The following is a 27,464-nucleotide window of genomic DNA, read 5'->3' as shown; positions in this document are numbered from 1 at the left end:
CAAAAAAACACTTACAGCACAGTCCTCTATGCATGTTTGCTCTAAAGCAGATCCGTTCAAATAATTCCAATGCAGATGTACACTGGGGAAGTTCTTAAAAGGTTTTGAAAGGCTTGTTGGAGGCTAGATGATGTAATTTATCCCATTTGTTTTCATAGAAGTTAGACAATGTTGCCTCAATCAAATGTTATCCCAGCTTTCCAGTGAATCTGCCCATCACCTTCCTTATCACAAGAAGTCCTATTTGGGGAAAAGTCAATTCATGCAGAATCAGAATGGTAGAGTTGGAAGGTACCACTAGGGGTCATCTAGTCCAACCCCCTGATTTGTTGTGCAAAAGTTCCAAGTCAATTTTAATTGAACATCCTGAATTTGCCAGGATGAAAGCACCAGATACTGTGAGGATAAAGAATTGCAAAATTATTTGCATAATAAAGGGCTGTTTTGTGGAGTTGAAAAACAATATATCTAGACAGGGCAGTGCTCATATGCTATATGTTAGAGTCTCATGGTGAGGAAAGAAAGTCAAATGGAAATTATTCCCTACGTATCATTTTCATTTGTCTTTCTTTCCCTCACCATGTGAGCCTAGAAGCCAAAGAACACTGCCAGAGTTTGAACATGCAGCAAAACTAGATGACAAATGCATAGCGTGCAGGTTTTTCCAGATTTTTTTCTGGAACAAAATCACTTGCCCTGCCTGTTTGTTATCTACACTTGCCAGGTTTTCCCAGGTCCCAAACTTTCAGGTAGTCTGCCACATGAAAAACCGGTATGAACTTTGAGTTGTATCCAATGTAAGTCATACTTAGAGTAGACCCGTTGAAATTAATGGGTGTAACTGAAATAGGCCCATTAATTTCAAGAGGTCTGCTATGACTAGAACTTTCCTTCGTATGGGTAAAATCTGAACTGGCATCAGAAGCCTTATACCAAGTCAAACCATTGGCTCATTTTGCCCAATATGGGCCACACTGGCTGGGAATGGCTTTCCAGGGTTTCAGGTGGGCGTCTCTCCCAGTCCTAGCCTTACCTGAGACCAAACCTGTGACCTTCTGTACCCAATATAGATGCTCTACCACTGAGCTACAGCCGTTCTAAGAAGAGACCAGCTGGATTGTCCCCCATTTAGTCCAGCATTTCTGATAATTGCCCTATAGATACCTCCAGGAAGCCCAGTCGCTGCAGCTAAAGGCAACTGACCACTGCCACTGCTGACCTCCAGCAGCTCATACTTATGGCTGAACCCACCATGGTCAAACAGCCTTATTGTGTGTTAATTTGTCTAATCCTCTCTTAAGGCCACCTAGGCTGGTACACATCACCATAGCTTGTGGCAGTGAATTCTATAAAGGAATTGTGCATGATGTGAAATCCTTACTTTTTTGTTCTAAATCTACTGCCAACAGATTTTTTGAGATGATCCCTGAGGTCTAGTATTATGTCAGAGGAAGGAATATTCTATTCACTTCGTCCACACCATGCAGAAATTTAAATATCTCTATCATGCCCACCTCCACTATTGATTTGTTAATCATATAATATGACTTTTGCTTTAGTTGTGATGCTTAGCTTATTTTTTTGCTGTTGCTTTGTCAACAGTGTTCTATGGATTGTAGTTGTTTTACTGATGATCTGTTAATTATGATTTACGCTGTATTTGTGATGTTCTATCATGTTATTGTTATTTATTGTTTGCAAGCCGCTTTGGGATTCATTTGAATGAAAAGCAGCACAGAAATACAATGAAGCAAATCAAATCAAATCCTGCAAATCAGCCATGGTAGGCAGCCTAACAGCACAGTAAGCTGCTTTAATGATTATTAGACCATCTAAATCAGTATTGCCTTCACCAGTCTTCCCCAACCTAGCATTCTTCAGATGTTTTGGACTACACATCCCATCAGGCTACACAGTTATGGCTGGCTGAGGCTAATGGGACATGTAGTCCATAGCCTGTGGAGGGCACCAGGTTGGGGAAGAGTAGTGCACACTGACTTGCAGTGACACTCCATAGTTTCATTTTTTTTAAATTATATTTTTATTGGTTTACAAATACAAAAAAAGAAAACAAAGTTGTACATTCAAACTTCTTAATTACCTCTTAATTCCATTTTTTTGACTTCCCTCAATTTGTCTGAACTTCCTTCATTTATAACTTTTAACACAATCCTACTTATTGTTAATTATTCTGGTAGCTTCAATTTCATTGTTTATACTTATTATTAGATTTTCACATCACAGAGCTTCCTTAAAACTTACAAACGTAATCTGGTTATCACTTAGTTTTTGCAAACATTGAATAAACTTCTCCCAATCTTCTGTAAATCTTTGATCTCGTCGATTCAGAATCCTTCCTGTCATTCTGTCCAATTCCGCATAGTCCATCATTTTGGCTTTCCAATCTTCTATCGTAGGCAGCTCCTCTTGTTTCCATTTCTGGGCCATCAATATTCTTGCTGCAGTCACTGCATATAAAAATAACTTCTTCTCTTTCTTGTTTATCTCATTCCCTGTAATACCTAGTAAAAATGCTTCTGGTTTCTTAGTAAATGTATATTTCAACATTTTCTTCAATTCATTATAAATCATTTCCCAGAAGCATGTTACCTTCTTACACTCCCACCACATATGAAAGAAAGTGCCTTCCTTTTCTTTACATTTCCAACATTTGCAGTGACACTCCATAGTTTCAGACAAGAGGCTCTCTCAGACCTTAAATCCTAACCTTCATGTTCCCTGCTTCCCCAAGCAGTAGGAACTTCCAAGGACAGCCTTTCCCTGTGTAAATTTCATTATGATAAAAAAAAATAGTGGAGGAGCACTCACCCATCTGATAGACACATAGTGCTAGAGTTTATCAAAAATAACATATTACTGAAGCCCAGTTCTCCCACGTTGTTGCTTTCTTGCCAGGTAGCTGAAAAATGCAGTATTATTTCTTATTCACTGGCTACCTTCCAGCTGATAAATTGCTCCTTTAAAGCCCACCTCAAGCAGGTAGGGTGGCTCAATAGCTCATAGCCCTGAAAGGCTTTCTTCATTAAGGAAGATGCTCACATAGCAAACTGTACAAAAACCATGACATAGTGTTTTGGAAAATTCAGACAGGATGCTTTCAAAAAATACTTCCATGGTGTGTTAAGACAAATGCCAATATCAGCTTTGCAACTGTCACGGTTAAATGAAAGGGGGAAGTGAAAGAACACTCAAGTTCCCTAAGGGCTAATTCAAACACCACTTTTAGCAGGTACTTCAGTTCCTAGAATCACTCACATATTTGCATAGTGGCATGTGTGTGTGTGTGTCTTTGTGTCTTTATATACCACATTTATATATACATGCAGGACCTTCTTGCCCATGGACATATCTGTAGACTTCATAGAATTGTAGAGATGAAAGAGACCCCAAGGGTCATCTAGCCCAACCACAGCTAAAAAAATCACTAGAAGGTGGTCATCCAACCTCTGTTTAAAAACTTCCAGCGAAGGAGAGTCCACCAGCTTCTGAGGTAGTCAAAAAGTTCTTCCTTATGTTTGGTTGGAATCTCCTGTCTTGTAATTTGAACCCATTGGTTCTGGAGCAGCAGAAAAACAATCTTGCTCTGTATTTCATGTGACATCCAAATCATTTATATAAATATTGAACACCACTGGTTCGGGACGTACCCCAGCTTCTTAAACATCAGCCAGCTTCTTACCATAGCTGTCAACTTTCAGATTTGAAAATAAGGGATCAACAGCCTCAAAAATAAGGGATCAGCAGCCTCAACTGTCCCGAGGACAGTCTACAGGATATCTAACAATCCGGGATAGCAGCGGGAAGCAGCGGGAAACAGCGCTGGAATAAGGGAATTTCCTGCAAAAAAAGGGAAGGTTGACAGCTATGCTTCTTACACACTGGAACATAAGAGAATCTGCCTTGCACCAGGTCAGACCATTAGTCTATCTAGCTCAGTATTGCCTACACTGACTGGCAGCAGCTCTCCAGGATTTCACACAGGGGTTTCTCCCAGCCTCTACCTGGAGATACCAGGGGGGACTGAACCTTTTGCATGCCAGGCAGAAGCTCTGCTCCAGACCACAAAAGCTTCTCCAGAATAAATCTGATTTAGGGAATTTGGTTTTGAGGTGCCACAAGCAAGCCTTTCTTTTTCTTGACTGCGACAACCCCATACTTTAAGCATGCCCTACTCTGAGAAGAAATGGATTTCTTTTATTATTATCATCAATATGTATGACTACTGCTAGGAGGTAGAATATATTATTAGCAGTGTGTGAAAGGAGGGCAGACTCTTTAATATTAGTGTAATCTATTAAATTTCCATACTGAGGATCACAGGGCGGTTCAAATATGAAAATACAAAAATAGATGCTCTTCCTCAGCAGCCTCTCAGAAACATTTCCCTATAACCAGGCCTTTGGCTGATTATCATTCTGTGGCCCTTTAAATGTGTTTGTCAGAGGAGGGTTATGGGTTTGTTTTTATTTTCTTATGTATTTTGTGTTCTCATTTTGTATTTTTATGTTGTCAGCCGCCCTGTGGTCTTCGGATGGAAGGTGGTATACAAATTTAATAAATAATAATAATAATCTTCTGAGGTGCTTACCCAGCTTCCAGCCCTTTGATCTTCGGATGAAGGGTGGTATGTGTGTTTAATAAATAAGATTATTAATAATCTTGTGAGGCGATAACCCAGCTTCCAGCCCTATGATCTTTGGATGAAGGGCGGTATACAAATTTTAATAATAATAATAATAACAATCTTCTAAGGCGAGAACAGATCCTCCAAGTGTCCCTATTTTCCAGGGACATCCCTGATTTACAGAAGACATTCTAGTTTCTGATTTGACCCCAGAATATCCTGTTTTTCCTTAGGATGTCCCTGTTTTCTCCCTATTGGAGAAATGTTGGTGGGTATGGAGTTATCTGACCTACAAGCGATCTGAAGGAAACTCTGTATAGGGAAGTTTTTGTTTTTTTAATGCTTAATGTTTTAGTATGTTTTTATATATGTTGGAAGCTGCTCAGATGTGTGTGGTATGAATAGTCAAATTATCCTTATGGAATGGGATGTCCCTATTTTCAACAGAGAAAAGTTGGGAGTGTATCTAATAATAATATAATAGCAATCTTCTGAGGCACCAACCCAGCTTCCAGCCTTCTGATTTTTGGATGGAGGGTGGCACACAAATTTAATAAATAATAATCTTCTGAGGCACTAACCCAGCTTCCAGCCCTGTGATCTTTGAATAAAGCGTGGCATACAAATCTAATAAATAATATAATATTAATAATCCTCTGAGGCGATAACTCCGCTTCCACCCCTGTAATCTTCGGATAAACAGTGGTATACAATTTTAATACATAATAATATTAATAATCTTCTGAGGCGCTAACTCCGCTTCCACCCCTGTGATCTTCGGATAAACAGTGGTATACAATTTTAATAAATAATAATATTAACAATCTTCTGAGGCGATAAACCAGCTTCCAGGATAAAAGGTGGCATACAATTTTTAATAATAATAATAATAATAATAATAATAATAATAATAATAATATCTTCTGAGGCGAGAATACCCCCCCCACACACCTCACGACGCCCCCCCCCCGCGAGAAAGCCAGAGCGCGCGCCCAAATCAAAGCTCCTCCCCCTCCCTTCCTTCCAGGGGACCTTAGCAACAAGGGAGGAGGGGAGGGCTGGGAAACGCAGCACGCGCGCCTGCGCCTGCGCCCTCTTCCACAGTCTCCCTGCCTCTCTCCCCGCAGCCCCAGCATTAGGAGCCGCGGCCTCTCTCCGTGCAGGGGGTGGTCTCTTCCGGTTCACGCCGGAGCAGAGGAAGCCGGGCGGCCATCTTGGATCATCCGGGAGCGGCGGCGCTGCTGCTGCTGCTGCTGTTGCTTGTGGCTGAAGCGGGCTGGGTGGTGGGGAGGAAGGAGGAAGCCCGCTCGGTGGCGGTGGAGGCGGCGGCGGGTCTCCTCCGCGCTCGGTGTTGTCGGAGAAGGGAAGGCTCGGCGCCAGACCCCTCAGGCTGAGGAAGGAGGGCCCGCTCTTGTTAGCATAGCGGCGGCAGGAGGAACCGGGACTTTCTCTGGAGGAGGAGTCGGAGTCGGGGCGGGGGGCGAAAGGCATGAGCGCCGAGGGCCGGTGAAGCGGGTCTTGGGGTCCTTTGAGGCGGACAGAAGCCTCCTCTGGGCAGCTCTGAGAGGGGGGTTCATCTTCCCCGACTCCGGTTTAACCCCCCCCTCTCACTTGGACTCCGTCTCTGCAGCGCCCCGAAACACCCCCCGCCCTTGCTCGCCCGCAGCCCCGTCCCCTCCCTCCTCAGAAGCGGCTCTGCTCTCTCCTTGTCTCCCTCCCTGCCCCCCTAACCCAGGCACACACTTCTCTTTCTCCCCCACCCCTCTTTTTTGTGCTCCGTGAGAATCCCCGTCTTCTTTAATCCGCCGCCTTCGAAGGATCCTAATCTGGTCTGTAGGATGATCCCTGAAGACTCCCGGGAGGATACAATGCTCCATTATCAGACTGGAATATAGATGAGAAACGGGGGTCGTGGTGGAGAAGGGGGAAGCAAGCCGGATTTCCCTCCCCACACTCCCCTTCTTTTCCCACCCACCCCCACCCTTGATGGTGGTGCTTCGTAACCACTATCATGCAGTAAAAATGCGATTTTTTTGGTAAATATATATATATACATATACATATATATATATAAAACTATTCGGGGGGGGAGGGTGCTAGGATTTTCTATATCTGTATACACCATACGTTAGCTGGATTTTGCCATTGCAAACGGTGCTTCAGCGCAAGTGGATGAAAATGTCCACTAGAACTCCGCTGCCCACAGTGAATGAACTGCCCACCGTGAATGAAAACGTGAGTGTACTTCAGGATTGTCCATTGTTGTAATGAGAATTTTATAGTAAGCTGAATGCCTTTTTTTTTTAATGCCTGGTGTTAAATTTCATAGTATGCAGCACAGTATATTTTGCCTCCATCTTAAGATATGTATCATGACATGGGTTATTAAATAGTGGGTGGAAATGGGCCGTTTTCTATGAAAATACGGATATTTGAAGTTCGGATGAAATTGATAATAGGGGGTCAAATTGTGATAATTGAAATCCTTTCAGAGGACATCTTGACATCACCTAGGGCATCCATTGCTCTACTGTTATGACATTCATTGTCTGGCAGCTGGACATCTGGTGACAGATGTTGTACAGGTTGTTGTGAAGAATGTTATCAGTAGGGAAGCTCTTATCAAGGCCTGCCTGCAATAACCTTCTCTTTAAACTTGGGATCCCTCTCACTTCTACTTCTCTTTCTAAGTCCCTCACACTTTAGTCTTATGTCTTTAGAATGTAACATAATCAGAACAGATGTTCTTGGGCATAATATATGCTAATCATTACAAGTGGATCATGTATAAACTTAGAATGGTAAAAAATGGTTCTTTTCTTCTGACAAAGATTGGATTGAGTGACCTAGATAACATATATTTCAAATCTGATTTGTATATCTCATAAGTGACATAGTAAGCCCTTGTGTTGGCAGTCACTTAGGTGATTTTAAAAGACCCCCCTCCTTTTGATCTAGATGTTATATTTACCTTCATATATAGCATTTGAGGTTGGTTGCATAAATGCTAAAGAAAACTGAATTATTTTCAAATGAAATATGTGAATTGAGAGGTATTTATGCTGTATTACAATAAAGGTTTGGACGTTTGGTGTCTCTGGAATTTGGAGAGAAAAAGTTGAATATTTTCTTTAACTTTTGGAACACCAGGTTTGCTATCAATATGATTCCAAATGCAAATTCCTTCTGTCAAAGCAATTGGCAGCATGTCCATTGATACAGGACTGAAGACACAAGTGACAAATCTGTGTGTGCTGCTTATCAGATAGCCAGTTTTACTGTAAACTTAAGAATCTCTGATAGGCTCCAAGAAAGAAGGCATTTTATTTGTCTCATTTATGAATTGCCTCCCACAAAAGATCCCAAAGCAGTTAAACAATTAAAAATATATTAAAACAATTTCAAGTTCAGTACACCTATCTAGATGGGAATAAAAATCTCCATTTAAAAGGCTTGTTGGAAAAGGAAGATCTTCAATAGGCTCCATCCACTGTTGAGAAAAATATACTTAGATGCATATTTTTTGTTGTATGTGTGTCAGCTGGCCTATTCATTGTGATTGACTGAGGATACTTGCAACAAGCTTAGATACAGAGGTGGAAAATATGCTTAGCGGAACAATTGTTGCATTGTCAAGTCTCTGGATTTATTGACATAGTAGATAAAACTTCTCTATTCTTTGTTTACTTTAGTTTACAGATTATAAAAAGAACTAAAGACTATATTCAGCCAGAGTTAATTAAGTAATTCAATTATAGAATCTTTGTGAACTTCATTCCAGGCCTCCAGAGTTGTCTTTTAGGAAAAATTGTCCTGTGTTGGACACTTCTGTAGTTCATTGTCAGTCTTGAGGTTTATTCAGTAGGTTTGATCCCTTAACTCTTTTACTAACTGGATCACTCTAGTATCAGCAAGTTCCTCAGGCTTAGAAGTATTTGGTGGGAAACTGTCTTAATACCATTTTCCACTGTGTATATTCAAGTTCTAGATTAGATAAATTCTTAAACTTATCGTGGATAGCCCATTTGTTAAAAATATAAAATTAAAGCAGTATGCTGTTAGATTTTTTGCTTAGTTGCATTGCCTCTTTGATCGTGTCCCAGCTTGCAAACTAAGCTGAATTGGGTTGGTTGGTTTCGGAGGATGCACGTGGGTAGTAGTGAGTTTTAAAGTATCATTTATATTGAGGCCTGCACTTGACCATGCAAGTACTAGATTGCAGGAGGATCCTTAGCGTTAGATTACACAGCTCAGTGCTTCCTGGTTGCATTTTAAATTTGATAATTTAAATTTTACACCTGTAATTTCTTCAGGTTGAAAGAGTCTTCCATTACAAGTGTGGTGACAGTGCTTAGTGGGGGAACAGGTAGGTCATTGGTTCTCAAAGGATGTGGTGCACCACACTGGTGTGGCAGGATAGGATAGGAAGTGTGGCAGGAAGATTCAGTGACAAACATGAGTGATTCATGTTCTAATGTAGCTGCATTGTTTTATACATTCTGGATGTTCCATCATCATATTATAACAGTGTTTATCAAGCTTGAGTCCTCAGCTGTTGTTGGGCTATCACTCCCATCATCCCTGATCACTGGTCCTGCTAGTAAGGGATGATGGTAGTTGCAGTCAAACAACAGATGAGGACACAGGTTTGAGAAACACTGCATTATAAAGTAGTTGTGCACTTTGTTATGAATCAAGCACTGATAGGAGTTGTGTCTTCTTTTATCTCCAATTTATTTTTTACCAATAAAAAATTAGGTGTGGCATGAGCAAATTTTCATTCTGAAAGTGTGTCCTAAAGAAAGAAAGAATGAAAACTGGGGCTTACGACCCAAGTATTGGTTAGACTGCCTGCTCTCCTATATGTTTACCCCCCACCAATCTTTGAGGTCAGGTAGGACAACAGAGCTGTACTTGCTGATGGTGTGTTATGTAGCAACATGTGAGGTGGTGTCTTTTATAGTAGCACTCTGATGGTGGAAAGCCCTCGTCTTGCAGATTTGGGTTGTAAGTATTAGACACCATGTAAATACATTTTTAATTACTCAGGCATTTGTTTTGTTGACTGCAAGAGATTTTTGTTGCTCCCAAAGTGCTATAACAGAATTTGATCTATTTTTGTGCTTTACTTTTTTCTATTGCTTTGTTTTCGTATGTCCTTTACTCTAGGATTGATTTTAATGAAGAACAGATTATAAGTCACCTAAATAAATTACGAAATTGCTCTTTGGTTTAGTCATGCGACTGCCATCTGAATTTCTTTATACTAAATTTTTAAAGCTTATTTCTGTTACCTGGGAGGGATGTAATTGAGCCAATGCTGAACTTTCCAAGGTAGCAATCTACAACATTTATTGGCAAAGACAGATAATGTTTACTACAGTTTCGTATTAGTTTCTAGAAAAATGCTGAATGAGCATTGTTCTTGCCTGTGCTTGAAGTTGAACTATATTTAATTTTGAAGACATATCCTACAAGTCAGTGCAGAAGCCCATTTTTCTTTTGTAAAACCATTAGGCACAATGACATGCTCCAAAATCAATTTAAGCTTTACAAATATATATGAATGTCCAAAGACCACCTTTGTGCTCTGAACTCAGATACCTGATTCTGAATCTCGTCTTGATTCTTGAATTCTGACATTTATGGCTACTTCTTGTGAACTTAAACCTTCAGTTTCTGCTTAGAGTTTATCTAGCTCAGATGTTGGGAACATTTGGCCCTCCAGATGTTGCTGAATGATAACTCCCATAAGCCCCAGCAAATATGAGCAGTAGCCAGAGATGATGGGACTTATGGTTCAGCAACAACTGGAGGCCCAAAGGTTCCCCACATCTGATACAGTTGCAGCTCTGAGATGTTGTGTGCCCCACTGTTAACGCTTCTTCACATACCAGCAACAGCCTGCCCCACATGTCCCATCCTGTCAGAGACTGTAGCCTCTTGGGAATGTTCACACTTGGAGCTGGTTCACACATCATATTATCCCATAGTTGCATGCTGATGCATGCTGCTCAGAAGTCCCTGAGTTGCCCTTCTCCTGCTTCTTCTACCATGCTAGGGAGGCAACACCCCAGAGGCTAGCTTTGTTATGTGTCAACTAGCACTTGTAGTTTGCTTCTGTTGAAAGATTGAGAGGCCAACATTTGTTCTTGGTTTAATGTAATCTTTGAGCCAGGCCTTCCTACAAGCAGTAGCTTTGAGACAAGGAAATGGGCATCTTCATGGTTTTAACACATGATGTAGTGCATGGGTGTATGTAACTTGTGTGAAGTGATTATTGAGTTTTGTAGGTTAGATAATGTTAGAGTGTTAGAAACTCAGATATATAATCTAATCACCAAATGGCACCTTAAACCTAGTTTATAATCATCGCCACAATGGAATCTCTAGGTACATCCCCCCCCCTGTGAAGTTTGTTGTTGTTCCTCATTTCATTTTTATATCACTCTATATTTTAAAGAACAAATCTCAAAACAGTTTACAACACATTCAAACATAAAATAAAACAATCCAAAATAAAACAAGTTCAAGCTTCAAGGAAAATATTTCAGATCCTTTCTAGGTGCTTTCCCCAGTCACCAACCTGGCAACCAGAGATCTCTGTGTGGTCGCTATTGGACCTGCACCAGTCGCAAAATGTGCATGGCACCTAGCTAATTTCTGACACTTTTTGCAAGACTAGCTTTATTTAATGCTGAAAATTAACGCTCAATGGCATTTGAAGCTGTCTTTACACTACTTCTCCAGCAGAAAATTGGATTACTTTAATTTAAAAAATAATAATAATATTGAGGTAGTTCAGGAGTGGCTCTGTAAGCTGACTTGGAAAGCATTGTTCTAAGGGGGAGGAACTCCTAATGCTTTCTGTTTGAATTGCATTTTTCTGGGTGCTATTTATTTAGGAACACAGGAAACAGCCGTAGCAAGTCAGACCACTGGTCCATGTAGCTCAGAAGAATCTCTGCTTCCTGGTAGTGTCTCTCTAGGATTTCAAGTGGGGTCCTCTCTCAGCATTACTCAGAGATGCCAGGGATTGATCTTGGGAACTTCTTCACACAAAGCAGATTCTTTACCCAGAACTACAGTCCATCCTTTGTTTGTATTTCTAGACTACCCTTCATCCCATAGGAAGTACTATCAAGGTTCCTGGAAGATATTACACATTTTGTTCAGTCATTTTGAAGGCATATTTATGGTGTGAAATGAAACCCATTTTCTGTACGGTCCGCCTGTACAGTGGCCTTGAAGATGTCATAGTGAATTCTGCTATACAGTAATAGCTGATCAATGAAAAGATACTGCATTGCCTTTGCTAATAGGTCTGTTTATATAGCCTGTTCCGTTCTGTAGTAACACTTTTTACATCAGCAGTGGGCATTGCTATGAAGTCTAGTCCACAAATCTGCTGGGCTGTGCATCGCTACTCTTTTCACAGTATGGTCTTACACATTTTTATGTGGAGGTAAATTCCACTGTGTTCATTATTCCCTGGTTAGTTTGCACAGTATTGTGCCATCAGTCAGAGACATATACCTGGAACTGCACTGTGGAATCGGAGATATCTACTGCATCAAAAAGGGCCTTTTGTGGCCATTCTTATCTTACAAAATATGCATACTTTGATCATCTGAATATGGATCTGCACATTTTAGATCACTTGGTATGTATATCCTTGGTTATTTCAAGGCAATGGAATAATTGAGGTGGTATTATGTATCCCTCTTAGGTTTGGAGTTTGACCTTTACGATACTGAACTCCCAAAGCTCCTATTATAGCTAGCCTTGGGGATCAAATCTGTAAGTGAACTTTTTGGCCAAAAATTGACTATTTAAAAATAGCACGACACTGAATCACAGGATAAAAATCTGAACAGGGGCTTTCCGACATCAATCTCAGATCTTTGACCATTGGGTGCCCTTCTGGCTTCATACATAATTACTAACAATAGCTATATGGGAATTGGACTTAGTATGCAGTTTTATTGATGATTCAGGCTTGACTACATCTTGCTCTTCAGCTGCTATATTTACACTTCAGTGCTGAGGTCAGTAAAAACTTCTTTTGATCAGTGAACAAAGTCAGTGTGACTTGGATGATATAGTAAATCTCAGATGCATGCTACAGATTCTTCCTTTTCTTAAAAACAAAATCCATTCTGAATGTTCCTGCACTACAATAAAGCTGTTGTGCTATTGCTGGATAATTCCTTATTCTGGATGTGTCACTTCTTTCTAGTCCACCCCCCCACACTTTATGCACCTTTATCTTTTTATTTTGTGATTAAATCTAATGCCACCTTCATATAGGCACCCAGATATTTGGGGTTATGCTGTTGCACAGCTCTAGCATTAAATTTGTGTTTTCCATGATTAATAGCAGCTAGGTTGTACTCATTATTTATAACATCACATTAATACAGCATTCTTGTGGCCCAAACTAATGATTACTTCTGCTTACGTAACTAAGCAGGAGCTGAGAAAATAATAGTGCAAGTGAGAGGCTGAATTTTGGCATTTTAATAGTCCTTGGCCTTAAAGGCCTTAAACTCTTTTGGCTGCCAGGCTGTTCCCATTTCTAGCTCCTTGGCATGATGATGCCCGGCTTTGTCAGTCTTCCCCAGTCTGCAGGTTGGCTGCAGATGGGATTCTATATTTAGAGTATGTGTGCTTGCCTTTGACCTACACGGTTAAACTGTATGTGAAATGCAGTTACACTGACACATGAAAATGTTACAGTAAGAAGAACTCTGTTGATCACATATGCTGGTGATCCAGTGAGTCATGTAGGCCTTGACAGAGCAATATTGTTAGCTTTCTATTGGCTACTTAATGCACTACTGTCCTTGAATTATGCCCTTTTTGTAGGTTTAATAATTTCGCACTAGTTGCCTTTGAAGGCTTGATTTGTTAGGGTGTACTTTTTAATGTGGAGGAAAAATTAGGATATGTTTTAAGGTGGTCATGGCATTTCTCGTAAAGATTATACTTTGTCTGCTGTCAACTTTTAAAACTGATTATTATTTGGCAGGTATACCTGGCCAATCAGTTTAACAGTCTTAGGAGCTGTATGATTGGGAAGGAGAAGAAGCTAGTAGCCAAGAGAACATAAAGGATTGCCTTTGCACAATGAAATATTTTATCATTTAAATTGGAGTGTGACTTTTGGTTACAATCTTCTGGCTGTCCTATTGTCTAACTCTTACACAAAATGGACCTTGCATTCAGTTCCCATTGAAGTAGAGCACAGTTGCTCAAGGTGTTTAACTGCAAAATATGTTCCCTTGAATCTATTTTTAGGGACTGGTTTGTTTACAAAAGAACACTTGCCCCATCCCCAGGATTTAACACCATATGAAAGTGAGTTTGTATAAAATAATGAAAATTGTAAAATAATTTAATGTGTGTAAAAGAGCGAAGGCTGCACAGATTCTCTATTAGTAATAGTTTTCACTGTGATTACATGATTATGGTAGACATGTTGCACTTGATGTCTAATATATTCATAACAAACCAAGTGCTTTGTGGATTCTGTGTTAATTCACTTGCAGAAGTCCCACATGGTTAAAACAACCTTGCAGAAAATGAGCATGTGAAAATGAGTATAGGAACAGAAATATAAATTTGGGCAAAGCCACAGTCCACAGAAGACCACAAGTTCTTTACTTACAAAATCTTACCAATGCTTTATCCATCAATTTTTGCTGACCTCTTAAAAACTATCCACAGCCTTCCCCAAACCTTTTGGAGGGACCTCGCATAGACTGAAATCAGTGTTCAAAATTAGCCAGGCACATTTTGCGACTGGCACAGGTCCAATTGCAACCATATGGAGATGGATGCTGGGTTGGCGACTGGGGAAAGCATGATGTCACTTAGAGAAGGATCTGAAATATTTTCCTTGAAGCTTGAATTTGTTTTGTTCTGCATTGTTGTATTTGATGTTTTAATGTGTTGTCATCCACTTTGAGATTTGTTCTTTAAAATATAAAGCGGTATAGAAAATAATAATAATAATAATAATAATAATAATAATAATAATAATGTAGTCCATTGCAAAAACAAACAAACAAATGAAAACAGCGCCTAGACATTCCATTGTGGAGACTGTAACCCAGGTTTAAGGCACCATTTGGCAATTAGATTATATATCTAATATATATAGAGAGAGTGTGTCCCCTTGAATTCAGTACATCTTGCTTCTGTCTGCACTAGCCATAGGCTGAGCTGCTCTAAATTCATAGAAGCCAAGAGGATGAGTTGGGGACTTCAAGGGTAAGTGGATGAAATAAGATAGAAGGTGAGGCTGAGTGTCAAGGCCTTAAGGACAAAAGGCAGCCTGAAAGAATATCAAAGCTGGAACAGTATTACTGAGATTGAATTTTTCTATACAGTATAGCAAAGACCCTGTTCAAGGACAGTTTGTATCATTTTATGAACTTGTTCTACTATCCCAGCATCACTGTGTATTCATGATATGAAGTGAAAATAGGTTTCCTTTAGCTGTTCTATAACTAGCTACATTAGGAAACAGAATTCTAAAAAAGGTTGGGATTTCAAATACATTTGTAATTTTGCAAGTTTTAAAAAAATAGTTTTGGCAAGAATGTAACAGATTACACCTAATTGTATTTGGTGCATCCAAGAGTGATTATTTGCATTCTTTGTTTCCCAGAAAATTCTAAATAGCAACTGTTGAAACTAGGAAGAGTTGAACAATTTGCACTCTGAAGTAGGTTTTCTTTTCTTTAAGTGAAGAAAATGCATTTAAAACATTAGGGTTTGTTGAACATAAGAAAGTAGTTCTGTAACCATTGTTGAATATAGTTGACAGTTCTCAGTTATGTGTACACTTCCATTCACACTCCAAACACTATGGAGCACTGTGTTGTGAATAATACATAGACTGAAATGCAGCTCACAGTGTTAGAAGTTGAGCTCAGGCTGGTTTAGGACAGGGCTCCCAAGTTTGAGTCTCCAACTGTTTTTGGACTACAACTCCCATTATCGCTAGCTAGTAGGACCAAGTAGTCTGGGGTGATGGGAACTGTAGTCCAAAAACAGCTGGAGACCATGGTCCAGAGCTTAACAGTAGTGTTTATTTTATTCTCCTAATGACCTGCCATGCCATATCATTTTTTGAAAGTTAAATTATAAATTTGAAAATGCCATTAGGCTGACCTAGAAAAATCTCGTACTGATCTGAGTCACCTCCAAAACCCATGAGCCACGGCCAGCAGTTGAAGGAGGTATATAACCTTCAAGATAGCATGTTCTCTCTCAGGATCAGTTAAACAATCACAATCTTTCTCTCCCCACCCCCAAAGTATTTACCCAGGCTCTTATTCCACCAGTTAGTTCACTTAATCCTTACCAGTGCTTGGTCTGGCATGAAACTTGTACGGTAGCTGTGCATTATTTCCAAGTTATGGAATTATTCTGGGAAGAGGGGAAACTACAAACAAGCTGTTACCTGCATACATTTTGTTATTATTATTAATTATTTAAAATGTGTGCAGATGAACAGATATGGCCCTCTTTTGTTCAGAGAGGCTTCTGAGTATTCTGACACAGGATTGCACTATATTCTTTAACTTCCGTATCCTCCTTGATCAATGATAAACTTCTGGCAGGCAGACTCCCTTAAGCCTCAGAAATTACTCTTGCTTCAGATGTTACTTTGTTCCTATCTCCCCCTCAACATGAGATTGACAACAATAAATATATGGTGGGGGGAAACGGGTTCCCATTTGGCTTAATGGAGCAGATGGGGGGGCATGAGGAGAAAATAGGAGGTGGAGGAGAAATTCCATTGCATAAGTGGAAATCTTTTTGCTAACGGAACTGCTTTGTTGGATATCACTCAGGGTGTTCATGTGTTAAATTATGTGGGTTTGTGGGGTGTGTGTGTGGAGGTTTTAGTGTGGAGCAGGAGTCAGTATGGGCAGGGTATTTGCGGGTCTTGCTGCATGGGATGGGGCTCTGTAGTGCACGTAGCAGTGTTTAAAATTAGCCAGGCGTATTTTGCACCTTTTGGCCACTTGCAACCAAGTGAAGATGCCTGGGTGCCAAGATGGCACATGACATCTCAACCCATCTGGAGGTGCGTGTCTGGAGATCATTGGATCTTGACTATTTTCACACACTAATACAACAACCTGTAGAGTTCTATCAATTATATTTTATCTGCACAATCAGAATGAATTTCAGGAACCAAAATGCTTTTTTTGTGCAGTCGTTATAGTTATGAACAATTTCATAATTTATTGTTGTAGCTTGACTTCACTTACCCACCCCACTGCCCAGGAATATTCCTATGTTATGAATGGTCTGTGTCACCATTAAGAAAGAGAGGTAGGAATAGGCCAATATATATGTGGACTGTCCCTGGATAAAGTGACTTTCCTTATTTAAATTCTCAAAGTTCTTAACCTAACTCAAGGTTGCCATATGAACTAACCCGATGTTTAACCAATCACAGGCAGGCATTCCTTTGAAAAATAGGACCTTAGAGCGGCTTTGCCCCAAAATGGCAACTAGACATTCTGCTTTGGCGATAAATGTGAAAAATAATGTATGCAAAGTTTCAAGTTAAGTAGCCCAACAGATGTCATTTCTGTATGCTGTGGAATGACAGAACCTTGTTTTTGATGCTCCTGTAATAGAGATGCTTGACTACTCGAATGCTGTTGAGCACAAATACTTGGGTGTTTCTGATCTGAAATTTAACATATTCCCTTTATTGTGTTCTATTTCCAAATCAAACACATTTAAAGAATTCCCAATAAATAGTGATGTTGTTGGTTGGATGGGGGGGCACAATTCCCTTTTCTAGAGAGATCACTTCCCACCTATTGACTCACGACAGCATCTCTCTGGATGGAGCAGGTTGCTGCCTACACAACTCCCTGTCTAGACTACAGAACATGGATGTAGCCAGGCTTTTTGCTGTGGGGGCATGCTTGGGGGGGGGCAGAACCCTACCCCCCCCCGGCTATGCCCATGCTACAGAAGTGTGTTCATGCAGTTAGGGAAGGGAATTGTGTAGAGTGCAAATACAGATTATGTGGTAGGGTAAAACTGAAGGCATGTAAGATGTATCCTCAATTACTCCTGCACACTTGCTCTTAAGGTTTATTGCTTTATAATTTAATCATGTACTGCTATCCGCTATCGGATCCAGAGATATATCTTAATGATGATTCTTTTTACTATAGCTGAAATATTTCATAGATAGGTTTAGGCTGCTGTGCATTATTCAACTTGAACATATGAATTATTTCTGTTGCCTTTCGTGCTTAGGTAAGCATTTGCACTTACAACTTCCCTGCAGAATACAATAAATATAGGTTTCCTTAAATAAACTAATTCTTCTAAGCATGCACACGGTTTATATTATAAGATTTTTTTCCCCTTCGGTGGGTGTAAAATTTCATATGACAGGTTTTTCATTTTCAGGTTACTTTTTTAGAATAGTCATGAAATTTTTAATCTTGGTGAATGGTTGTTCTTTGATTTGCTGCTAATGTTTGCAATGTGTTAACTTTTTTGCAATATGTACAAATTGAAAGTTGGCACAAGTATCTCCTTAAAATTCCAACACCACACTTCCCAGGTTTTATTTTTGTTCATTTTTCTTTTCTTGCTTTCCTTCATGCTTATTTCTTAATGGGAAAGGATGCCGGAACATCAGTAGGGGAAAGCTTTTCTGAAAAGGTGGGTTATAAATTTTGTTCAAAAAGCTGGCTTGTTTCTGCCTTTTTTCTATGTATGCATGTGACGCAATTTATTTCTCTCTCCTTGGTTTGCTGCTTTATTCCTGTCCTTCCAGAAGATAAGATCTTGCTCAGTCGCTGACAAGGAAGTAGCTTGTGAAATCACAAACCCTGTCCATAAGCATTTTGTAGACTTTTAAAAGTTTTTTAAACTGGAGAAGGCAGTGACTCCCATCACAAGGACAAAATCTACGCCCCCTTCTTGCTTTGTCAGGATAGTTTCGTTCAAGCAGGGCTTGTCAGCTTTTATCTGTGCTACTTTCTTCCTGTATACTGCTGACATCTCAGTGGCTGCCAGCTCTTAAATCAGATTCTGGATCAATTTTCCACAATGAAGGATTTGAATACACATAAATGAAGGCTTGACTATTTCTATTAAAAAATAAAAAGGTTTCCTCTTCTTGTTTTCTGACCTGTACTGTGCCCTGTTCCGTATTTTGACTTTGAGCACTGCAGAAGTTTTGGTAGGATATCCAAATGGCACCCCCATTATCTTAAATAATGGGCAGCTTTTGCCTATTTAATGGTACCCCAAAATCTGTTACTTGAGAAGTAAATCCTAAGCTGCCTCATTGTGTCTATTGGTAGGGAGCCCTGAAGTGGGCTGCCCAGGAACACAACATAGTCTTCATGCAATGATGTTTCTAGGGTTTACTTTTCCACTAGCTTTTGATCCATTGGCTTCTTCACTTGGCACTGAAATACAGAGAACTCAACACAAAGTTTCAGCCTCTGAACAAAGACTGCTGATTATATTGCACACATTATGTAACACTCTGTTGTTGCTTTTTTATTAGTTCTTGAGGCCCTCCCACTGCTTCCATCAGTAATTAAAAACCAAAGCTCTGCATCTGATGGAAGGATAAGCTGGTTGGGCCAGGGCCCATCAGGTTGGAAGTGATGGATAAAATGATGTAAGGATAATGGGGAGAAAAGATAAATGAGATGGGGTGGCATTTGGATATAAATTGTGAAGTATGTTGGAAAAGATAGAAGAAAAATGAAAATAGGAGAATGGCTGAAGACTGAAGCGAGGAAATGAGAAAATGTGGTGTCCCAAATGTGGTTTCTAAAGGGAAGTGAACTCTTTGCATGGTTTTACATTTTATCACCTTTATGTGCTAGTTTACCGTATTTTTCCACAGAGCCTTTCACCTTATTGAGGCATTCTCAAGCACAGGACTAAAGAAAAAATGCTGTAAAAATCTCAAAACAACACAATATTTTCCCTTTATGAACAGTGTAGGAGGTCCTGTTGTGTGTGCACAACCTAAAGCTGCTAGTGTAGGTTATTTAGAATCTTGTAAAATAATTATTTCGAATTCAGAAGGAATGCTATTGTCCATGCACAGCATACCTGATGTTTAGAATGAGAGGGATTAAATTCATCTTACATTGGCTGCAAGTTCTTTTTCACTTTGTTTTGCCAGCTGATAGTCTTTGAGGTGTTTTTGGCAAGATGCCATAACTACTAAACTAAAATGAAGTCTCTACAGTTGTCTTGGTGGCCAATATTTACTGCCAATGAGATGATCCTTAACATAGTAGAAACTAGAAGTGCATCAGATTTGAATGAATCCCAAATCAGGAACTGAAATAGGGTACCCCAGACAGATTTGTAGCTTGTCCAGGACAAAGCAAGAGCTTTCAGAAGCATCTTGAGCTAAAATATGGATCTTGAAGTGATCTGGGGCAATTCAGAGATACGGATGTGTAAAAAAGCCGTGCGTTGTATCTGCAAAGTTTTAAACATTTCGACCCAATCTTGCCCTATAAGAAAAGCGGGTGGGTGGTAGGAGGGAGAGCTCTTTTGTCAATGACAGGACTAATTTAAGGGGGTTAGGTTTTATTCGATGAAAACATCCCATTGGCACAAGGACTTAACACACAAAAACTTCCCCTCTGCTCTCCCTGTGCCTCATGGCCCTCAAGATCTGCTTTGAGTGGCAGAACCTTCAGAACAGATTGGTGGGGGGAGGTTGAGAGGGAGGCAAGCAATGCTGTGCAAGCATAAGTTCTTGTGTGAATGGGCTGGCTTCTCTACTCTAGATACAATACCCAATGATTTTACCACAGCTTTTTAATCACAGCTCTTTAGCAAAGGATTTTGGTTAGTGCACACCCTTAGTAGAAAGCACTGTGCACTTTCAGTGTAGAGAAACAATTTAGGTGCATATTTTTAAGGTAACCATATCACAGTTTGCTTATTTTGTCTAGCTACTTGGACCAGAATGTGTTCTCAATGACCCGGTCATTTTTCTCATCTTCTTTTTCCCTTCTTCTTCTCTCTCTCTCTCTCTGTGTGTGTGTGTGTGTACAGATGCACATGCCATAAATGTCACAGCAAATAGGCCAGTTTAGGTTTTGCCAAGCGCTACATCATCCTGTACATTTGCCACTTCCCCTTTAAAAACAAATAGAACATGACACACCATTTCAGTTGTCTTGCCATTCAAAACCTTCTGCTACTTTGTTTGTGCGTCAGTCACTTCATACATTTTCACACACTTCTTCAGTACTTAATTTCCCTTTCTTTGGGACTTAATAGTGAAAAAGGCAGAATGAAGAAGCTTTTGTTATCACTGTAGGTGTGGCTATTCTATGCATTTCTACGTGTTACTCAGTTGGCTTTTTATAGCAGTTGGCTTACGTTATTATATTTCTTTATCATTTCTTATACGTTAGCACTTCTGCTACTTCAGATTAAGCAATTTTTGTGGCAAGACCTTCCTTTAAAAATTGTGATAGAATTAGATAATTCAGCTATGGTCCTCTGGATGAAGAATATAGTTGGCATCATTGATGTTACTGAGTTTGTCTAAAACTATTGCCTGCAGTTCATCATGTCCTTGTCTTAACAATGTAGAAAATTCTAGGGAACTCTTTTTATACCCTAAGCAATGTTTTTGTAGATATTATTAGTAACATATTTTAAAGAAGTTTAGAAAAGAGATTTGGTGAAAAATGTAGGAAGTTGCTCAATACTGCATCAGGCCCTTGGTTCACCTAGCAATTGTCTTCTCCAGGTTTAGCCAACATGTCAATGTCCTCCAGCAGTTGTTTGACTCCTAACACCCTGCCAGTGGTCAGGGATGATGGGTGTTGTAGTCCAACAGCATCTGGAGAGCATCATGTTGGCTACCTCTGGCCTACACAGGCTCTCTAGGTTGTCAAATAGATTTTTTTCAGCCCTATCAGGAGATACCAGGAATTGAACCTAGAACTTCCTGCATTTGAGAGAGCTGCTACTGAGCTACAGCCCTTGTTGAAAGAGGAACAATGATTCACTTTCATTTTGTTACGTTCTACAGCTTCATCAGTGCGCACTGTGAAATACAAGGAAAATATAAGAAAAGCAGGTCTCTGCCTCAATGAGGTTACCACCTGCATTTGGACAGTGTGGAGAGTGGGGTGGATGCAGAGGCCAGAATAGCTTAACAAATGGGAACAGGAAAAATGTATTAGAAGAGCTGGGGAAATGAAGAAGGTGTGAGCAAATAGATTTACACATACTTGGGCTCTGTTTCTGTTGGAGTTTGTGAACCAAAACAAAGCCTAACAATGCAGTTATATACACATCTACTCAGAAGACAGTTTGGTTGAGTTCAGTGAGGTTTACTCCTAAGTAAGTGGGTATCACTGTAGCCTATATGTACGTGGCTGCATCTGCCCACATTTGTTCTATGTTAATGCCAACTTTCCTGTGTGATGATTCCTTAAGACACATTTGCCAAATCCTGAAATGCACTGTTTAGAGGGTGAAGCTAATAATCGGTTCCTTGGATGCCACAAGAGCACTACAGATCTTATACAGTGGTACCTCGGGTTACAAACACTTCAGGTTACAAACTCCGCTAAGCTGGAAGGTAGTACCTCAGGTTGAGAACTTTGCCCCAGGATGAGAATGGAAATTGCGCGCTGGCGGCAGCGGGAGGCCCCATTAGCAAAAGCACGCCTCAGGTTAAGAACGGTTTTGGGTTAAGAACGGACCTCCGGAACGAATTAAGTTCGTAACCCAAGGTACCACTGTTGATGGGCATACAGCATATTATTATTTATCACGGCTTGTATCCCTCCATGAATTTGTTCATTTCCCTTTTATGATGACAAAAGTCACTGTGTGAAACACTCTTCGTCTGCCCTGATCTACTGCCCCATTAATTTAATTGTGATCGCCAAGTTCTAGTTCATTGGAGTCTGTTCTCTCTTTGATTTGGAACAATGTTTTCCAAAGTACATTGTCTTAAATATGTGTGTTTCTTTGTTACAGCATACCTCTCATGGCGAAGGACGGCAGGAAGCTCCCCCTCGACCTAGTCGGTCTGGTGCCCGCTGTAGGAATTCTATAGCTTCCTGTGCAGATGAACAACCCCATATTGGGAATTACCGGCTTCTTAAAACGATTGGAAAGGGGAATTTTGCAAAAGTCAAACTGGCCAGACACATTCTTACTGGCAGAGAGGTACAGTGTTGTTCATGTTTCGAAAACAAAAAGCTATTTTAAATATGCCTAAGCATAAAAGAGCAGCCAATATATTGTAAACCTCCCTGTGATCTTCGGATGAAGAGCAATATACAAATTTAATTACCATAATTAATGTTGCTACGACTCATATTTTGGCTTTATCAAGAAGTCCCTAACACAGCAATTTCCAGCAAATGCAGTAATAGTGTGAACTTAGCACATAATCATGTTACCTCAAAACTGTGCATGAATACTCCATCTTTATATTGAATAAAAAACCCCAAAGGTTTGATCCAAAGAAGATACTTTTCCAGACTGAAATGTGTGTAAACCAGAATAGAGAGAATAACATTTATTGCAAAAATAAAAGAAATAAATAGCAGTCCATGGGTTTCCCACCTCCTGACTCAAATGAATTTCTGTGCTTCATAGGTATTCCTAGCAATATTTTGCCAACACTCTTTAAAAAAATCTTTTTTTAGGAATAGAATGGAATCATCAGTTTTGAATCATCAAGTGTCACCTGGAAAAACCAGCTAGCTAAATATAGTAGTGGTTCAACTGGCTCTGTTCTGTGGAATAGTATTTCTTCTGAGATGTAACAGGTGCTCACTATCTGTACTTTCCAGTTCTAATCGAAGACATTTTTGTTTTGACAGGCTTTCCCAGCTGAGTAAATGGGTCTTTGCCCCGAGTGTCTATTTTGTATTGTTTTAGTTTTGTTTTAAATGTATTGACTGTCATTGTGCCTTTTTAAAAGGTCTAGGACCAATTGTAGTCCAGCTTAGTTTTCAGTTTTGATAATTAATCTAAAATTGAGGTTATGTTCCTTTGGTTAACCTGGATCTGCCATGCTTGAGTAGGTTTGTGTCATACATTCTTTCATCGTAAACAAAAAATGCATCACTTTACATTTTGTATAAACTCATGATCTGGGTTTCATTTATGCAGTATGCTAATGTTACTGTAATCCTACTTGGGTGTAAGTTGCATTAAATTCAGAGAAACTTGCTTCTAAATTCATTCAGGATCACGTTCCAAGAATAAGAAATAGCTGGCATGTGTGGAATGTAGTTTTATTTTTGAACTGAAGTGTGAGGCAGACCTTAATAATGGGGGAGCACAGAAACCATTCAAAGCTAGTATGTAATTTTGGACAATTGGGAGAAATGAAGGCTCCGTTTCCCTTGCAAATGGACTGGACTGAAGTCTGGACTGAACGCTGACATTTTTTTGGAGGGGGGAGCAGGCTTAGCAGAAAAATTACTCAGGTTGTTGCTTTGTGCTAGTCACCAGCACCCTGGGAACTGGTGGTAATATGTTTCTCTAAGCCACCTTGAACTTGTACCTGATTAAAAGATGCAGACTGCTTAAAAGATATGGCCATTCCTTAATCTCTCTTGCATTTGCAAATCTGGATGGCTTGGTGGCTCACTTTTTGATAACTTCTGGAGTTCTTGCTGTTTATGGTGCTGCTGTTTTGACTTGGCATCATTGTGAAAGGCATTTATTTTTATTTTATTTATGTACTGAATAAAATACTAATTCCTATAGACAAAGATAAAGGAACTCAAATATGTGGACATCCTCTTGATCCAGCTGTGTCCCACAATTTTACATTCTCCACATGCACTTAACAGTGAATATGCTATTCGGTCACGTATTTGCTTTCATATTCATGGAAAGGTGCTGCCTTCATCTCCAGATACTTTTCAGAAAGCTACTTCAGAAGTAGATGGATGACTTAATCTGATAAATTCAAGGAGTGTCTGTCCAGAGGGTACTCGAGATAATATAATATAAAATACGTTTGCAAATCCAGGCGAACGTATTGTTTTAAAGAAAAGATAGGGTTGGATAATAGGCATGACCTATTGTTTCTGCTCAACTGCTGGTCTTCGCTTTTGAGGATTCCTAGCATTTGAAAAGTTACCTTTTGAAACGAGCACTTAGAAGTGCAATGGAATTCAATGTGGATCGCAGGCAAGTGTGATAACACTAGTTACAAAAGGAAGGACAATCTGCCAACAGACAGCTGTCTTATACTAGCTGATGTTTGTGAGTAGCTTTGCAGCATCCCCCTAGTATACGGTGCTACAGTTAATCTGGTCTGGAGGTGATAAAGCTATGGATCAATGTGCATCTGGTGAGTCTCAGAAGGGGCTTGCAGCATTGTGTCGTCTTTACCAGGATTGGCTGGCGCTGCTGTGTATACGGATGATCTGTGTTGAACACATTGTTGAAAGTTGAATCAAGGCGAAGAGGCTTATAGCTCAGTGTAACGCTTGTGTAGAAACTTCTGTTAAAGTTGATTGTCTGAGATGCAGCAGCCGCTTAGAAAGGAAGGAAGGAAATTGAAATTTCATCATCTGCAGATAGAAAGTTCAGTGTACACTGTGAGAAGCTTTTAAATCTTCCCTGGTATTAAAACTTTCATATTTGGTGTATGCCAAGGGGTTTAACAACCCTTCTTGATGAAGAGCACTGTAAAAATGCTTTAAATGATTGAGATGTGTGAATAAAGAGAATTTTTCTTCCTCTCTCATATGCTGAGCTGATCCACAGATTTCTTCTTACGTGCGGGACAACAGGCTGAATTTCTATCTATTAGGAGTAGCAGTCACTAAACATGGTTAACTGAACACCTCATAAATTTGCTGAGGTGACATGCCCTTGGGACAAAACTGAATTGCCTTAAATTGCCTTAAGGGTACCTTTGAGACTTTGGCATTCTTTCAAAGGCTGGATTCATAATTCTTTTTTCTGTTTGAGAATTACACCTGCTCTACCAGTGCTGTTGCCTCTAGTATATAGAACAGTCATATGATTTGTCACCTCCCTAGCTGCTGCCGCTGTACCCATTGCTCTTTCTCTTTTGCTGCGACTGAGGCTTAAATATTGAACAGAGCTTCTGAAAGTGGCATGAACTGGCACCAGGAATTAAATTTAACTCAAAACATCTTCTGAAAAAAATTGATCTTGTATTAGTTTTGCAAACATGGCTTTTCTCATTTGCCCCTCTTTTCCTAATGTAACTATGTCTATCTAAGTATGTGTAGCAATTTCATTTAATTGGATCCAGTGTTCCATTCATGGCTCAGTCCTTGAAGGACAGGGGTTTGTTCTTCCTGTTATTTGCAAATCACCATATTGCACTATATCATTATTCTGTCTATATCAGATGTCAGGTGTAAGTGCTATTGCTTATGATGCCAGAATTGACCTATGCACACAGCGGAGGGTAGTAATAATAATAATAATAATAATAATAATAATAATAATAATGGTATTTACTTATACCCTGCCCTTCAGACTGGGTTGCCCCAGGGATTCTGGGTGGCTTAGGTATGAGCAGGCTTAGGGAACCCCCTGTTTTGCAGAAATACAAGAAATCTTTAGGGTTTAGAGATATATTATATTTAATAGATAAAACAGAAAATAAAATAAAAAAAATACCATGGAGATTATTGTTTTCATTTGTTACTATGTTATGTATTTTTGTGTTTTTATATTGTAAACCGACCTGTGATCCTCAGATGAAGAGCAGCAGAATAAAAAAAAAGACATTCCCAGAGTGGTCTGAGAATGTTTAGTGACCATGGAATAATGGCTGTTAAAGAGGGAGGGAATGGCATGTCATAGAGGGCTTAATGGACAGATGTGAGCAGTGAACAGGAACACGACTTCAGCATATTTTTGTGCAGATCCCAAGCAGCAATATTTAGAACCTCTTTCAGATCTCATTCATGATAAACTAATGTGAGCCCTGAATTATTTTCTATCCAGTTTATTTCTGTTTTGTTTTGGTGGCCAAGTTGCATGTTTGCTTTTTGAGCACCAACTCCAACTGCCTTCAGGTTAGGTTCTCACAAATACAGGTGCCACATAAGTTGCATGTGATGGAATGCAGCTTGTGATGGATTTTGGATAAAGATTGTCTGATGCTCCTATTAAAGTTCATGATAGATTCACAGCATCCCCCAATCCACAGGTTTTAAGTACTAATGCTTGAATCTTCAGATCATGTCAGATGTGTTTGTCATTTTGTATTGTGCAGTCTGTGCTCAAAGGGTGGTGCATTTACCATCACCAATATCTCTGAACTGCAACACAAAATCATTTGTTAACAAATATTAACTGTGAACCATTTTCTCTCTAGGTTGCAATAAAAATAATCGACAAAACACAGTTGAACCCAACTAGTCTACAGAAGGTAGGTTCACTTAGCTGTTTAGCCATTCAGGTATTTTAGTTCATATCCCTTTGTAGTATTTTTCATGTTAGCCCTGACTTAGTTTTAACTTTGTGTTGGCATTTTTCGGTGAAGTCCACAGTCCATGGTGGTTTCAACTTAATGCTGACTTTTTCCTGCATTTTGCAGGGGGTGGGAGAAAGTGCACAGTCTTATCTGATGAATTTGATCCCATTTGAACTAGGAATTTACATACGAAAAAAGTCTGAAATAACACCTATCCGTCTTATTTCCTTATTCTTGTACTCCAAACTGCTGCATAAACTGAACAAGAGCCTCTGTTTCTTCTGCTGTTTTGTCTCATGGGCAAAATGTATTAAACATTAA

At 39.7% G+C, this 27,464-nt stretch overlaps 1 protein-coding gene across 5 annotated transcripts in view; it reads left to right on the top strand.

Moving 5' to 3' along the window:
* Positions 1-5,816: 5,816 nt before the first annotated feature.
* Positions 5,817-27,464, top strand: part of MARK3 (microtubule affinity regulating kinase 3) — a 68,314-nt gene continuing 46,666 nt past the window's right edge. For 2 of the 5 annotated variants that reach the window (XM_053366452.1, XM_053366248.1), the window contains exons 1-4: positions 5,817-6,880; positions 18,323-18,361; positions 22,691-22,882; positions 27,045-27,098. In XM_053366452.1, coding sequence (XP_053222427.1) covers positions 6,818-6,880; positions 18,323-18,361; positions 22,691-22,882; positions 27,045-27,098 — 348 coding nt within the window. In that variant the 5' untranslated portion in view covers positions 5,817-6,817. The remainder of the gene's footprint in view (positions 6,881-18,322; positions 18,362-22,690; positions 22,883-27,044; positions 27,099-27,464) is intronic. The other 3 variants (XM_053366531.1, XM_053366278.1, XM_053366365.1) reach the window with 2 other exon arrangements.

The sequence above is a fragment of the Podarcis raffonei genome, chromosome 1, assembly GCF_027172205.1.
Source record: "Podarcis raffonei isolate rPodRaf1 chromosome 1, rPodRaf1.pri, whole genome shotgun sequence".
Classification (NCBI taxonomy): Eukaryota; Metazoa; Chordata; class Lepidosauria; order Squamata; family Lacertidae; genus Podarcis; species Podarcis raffonei.
The sequence above is the reverse complement of the archived record's forward strand: the minus strand, read 5'-3'. Positions and strand labels throughout refer to the sequence as shown.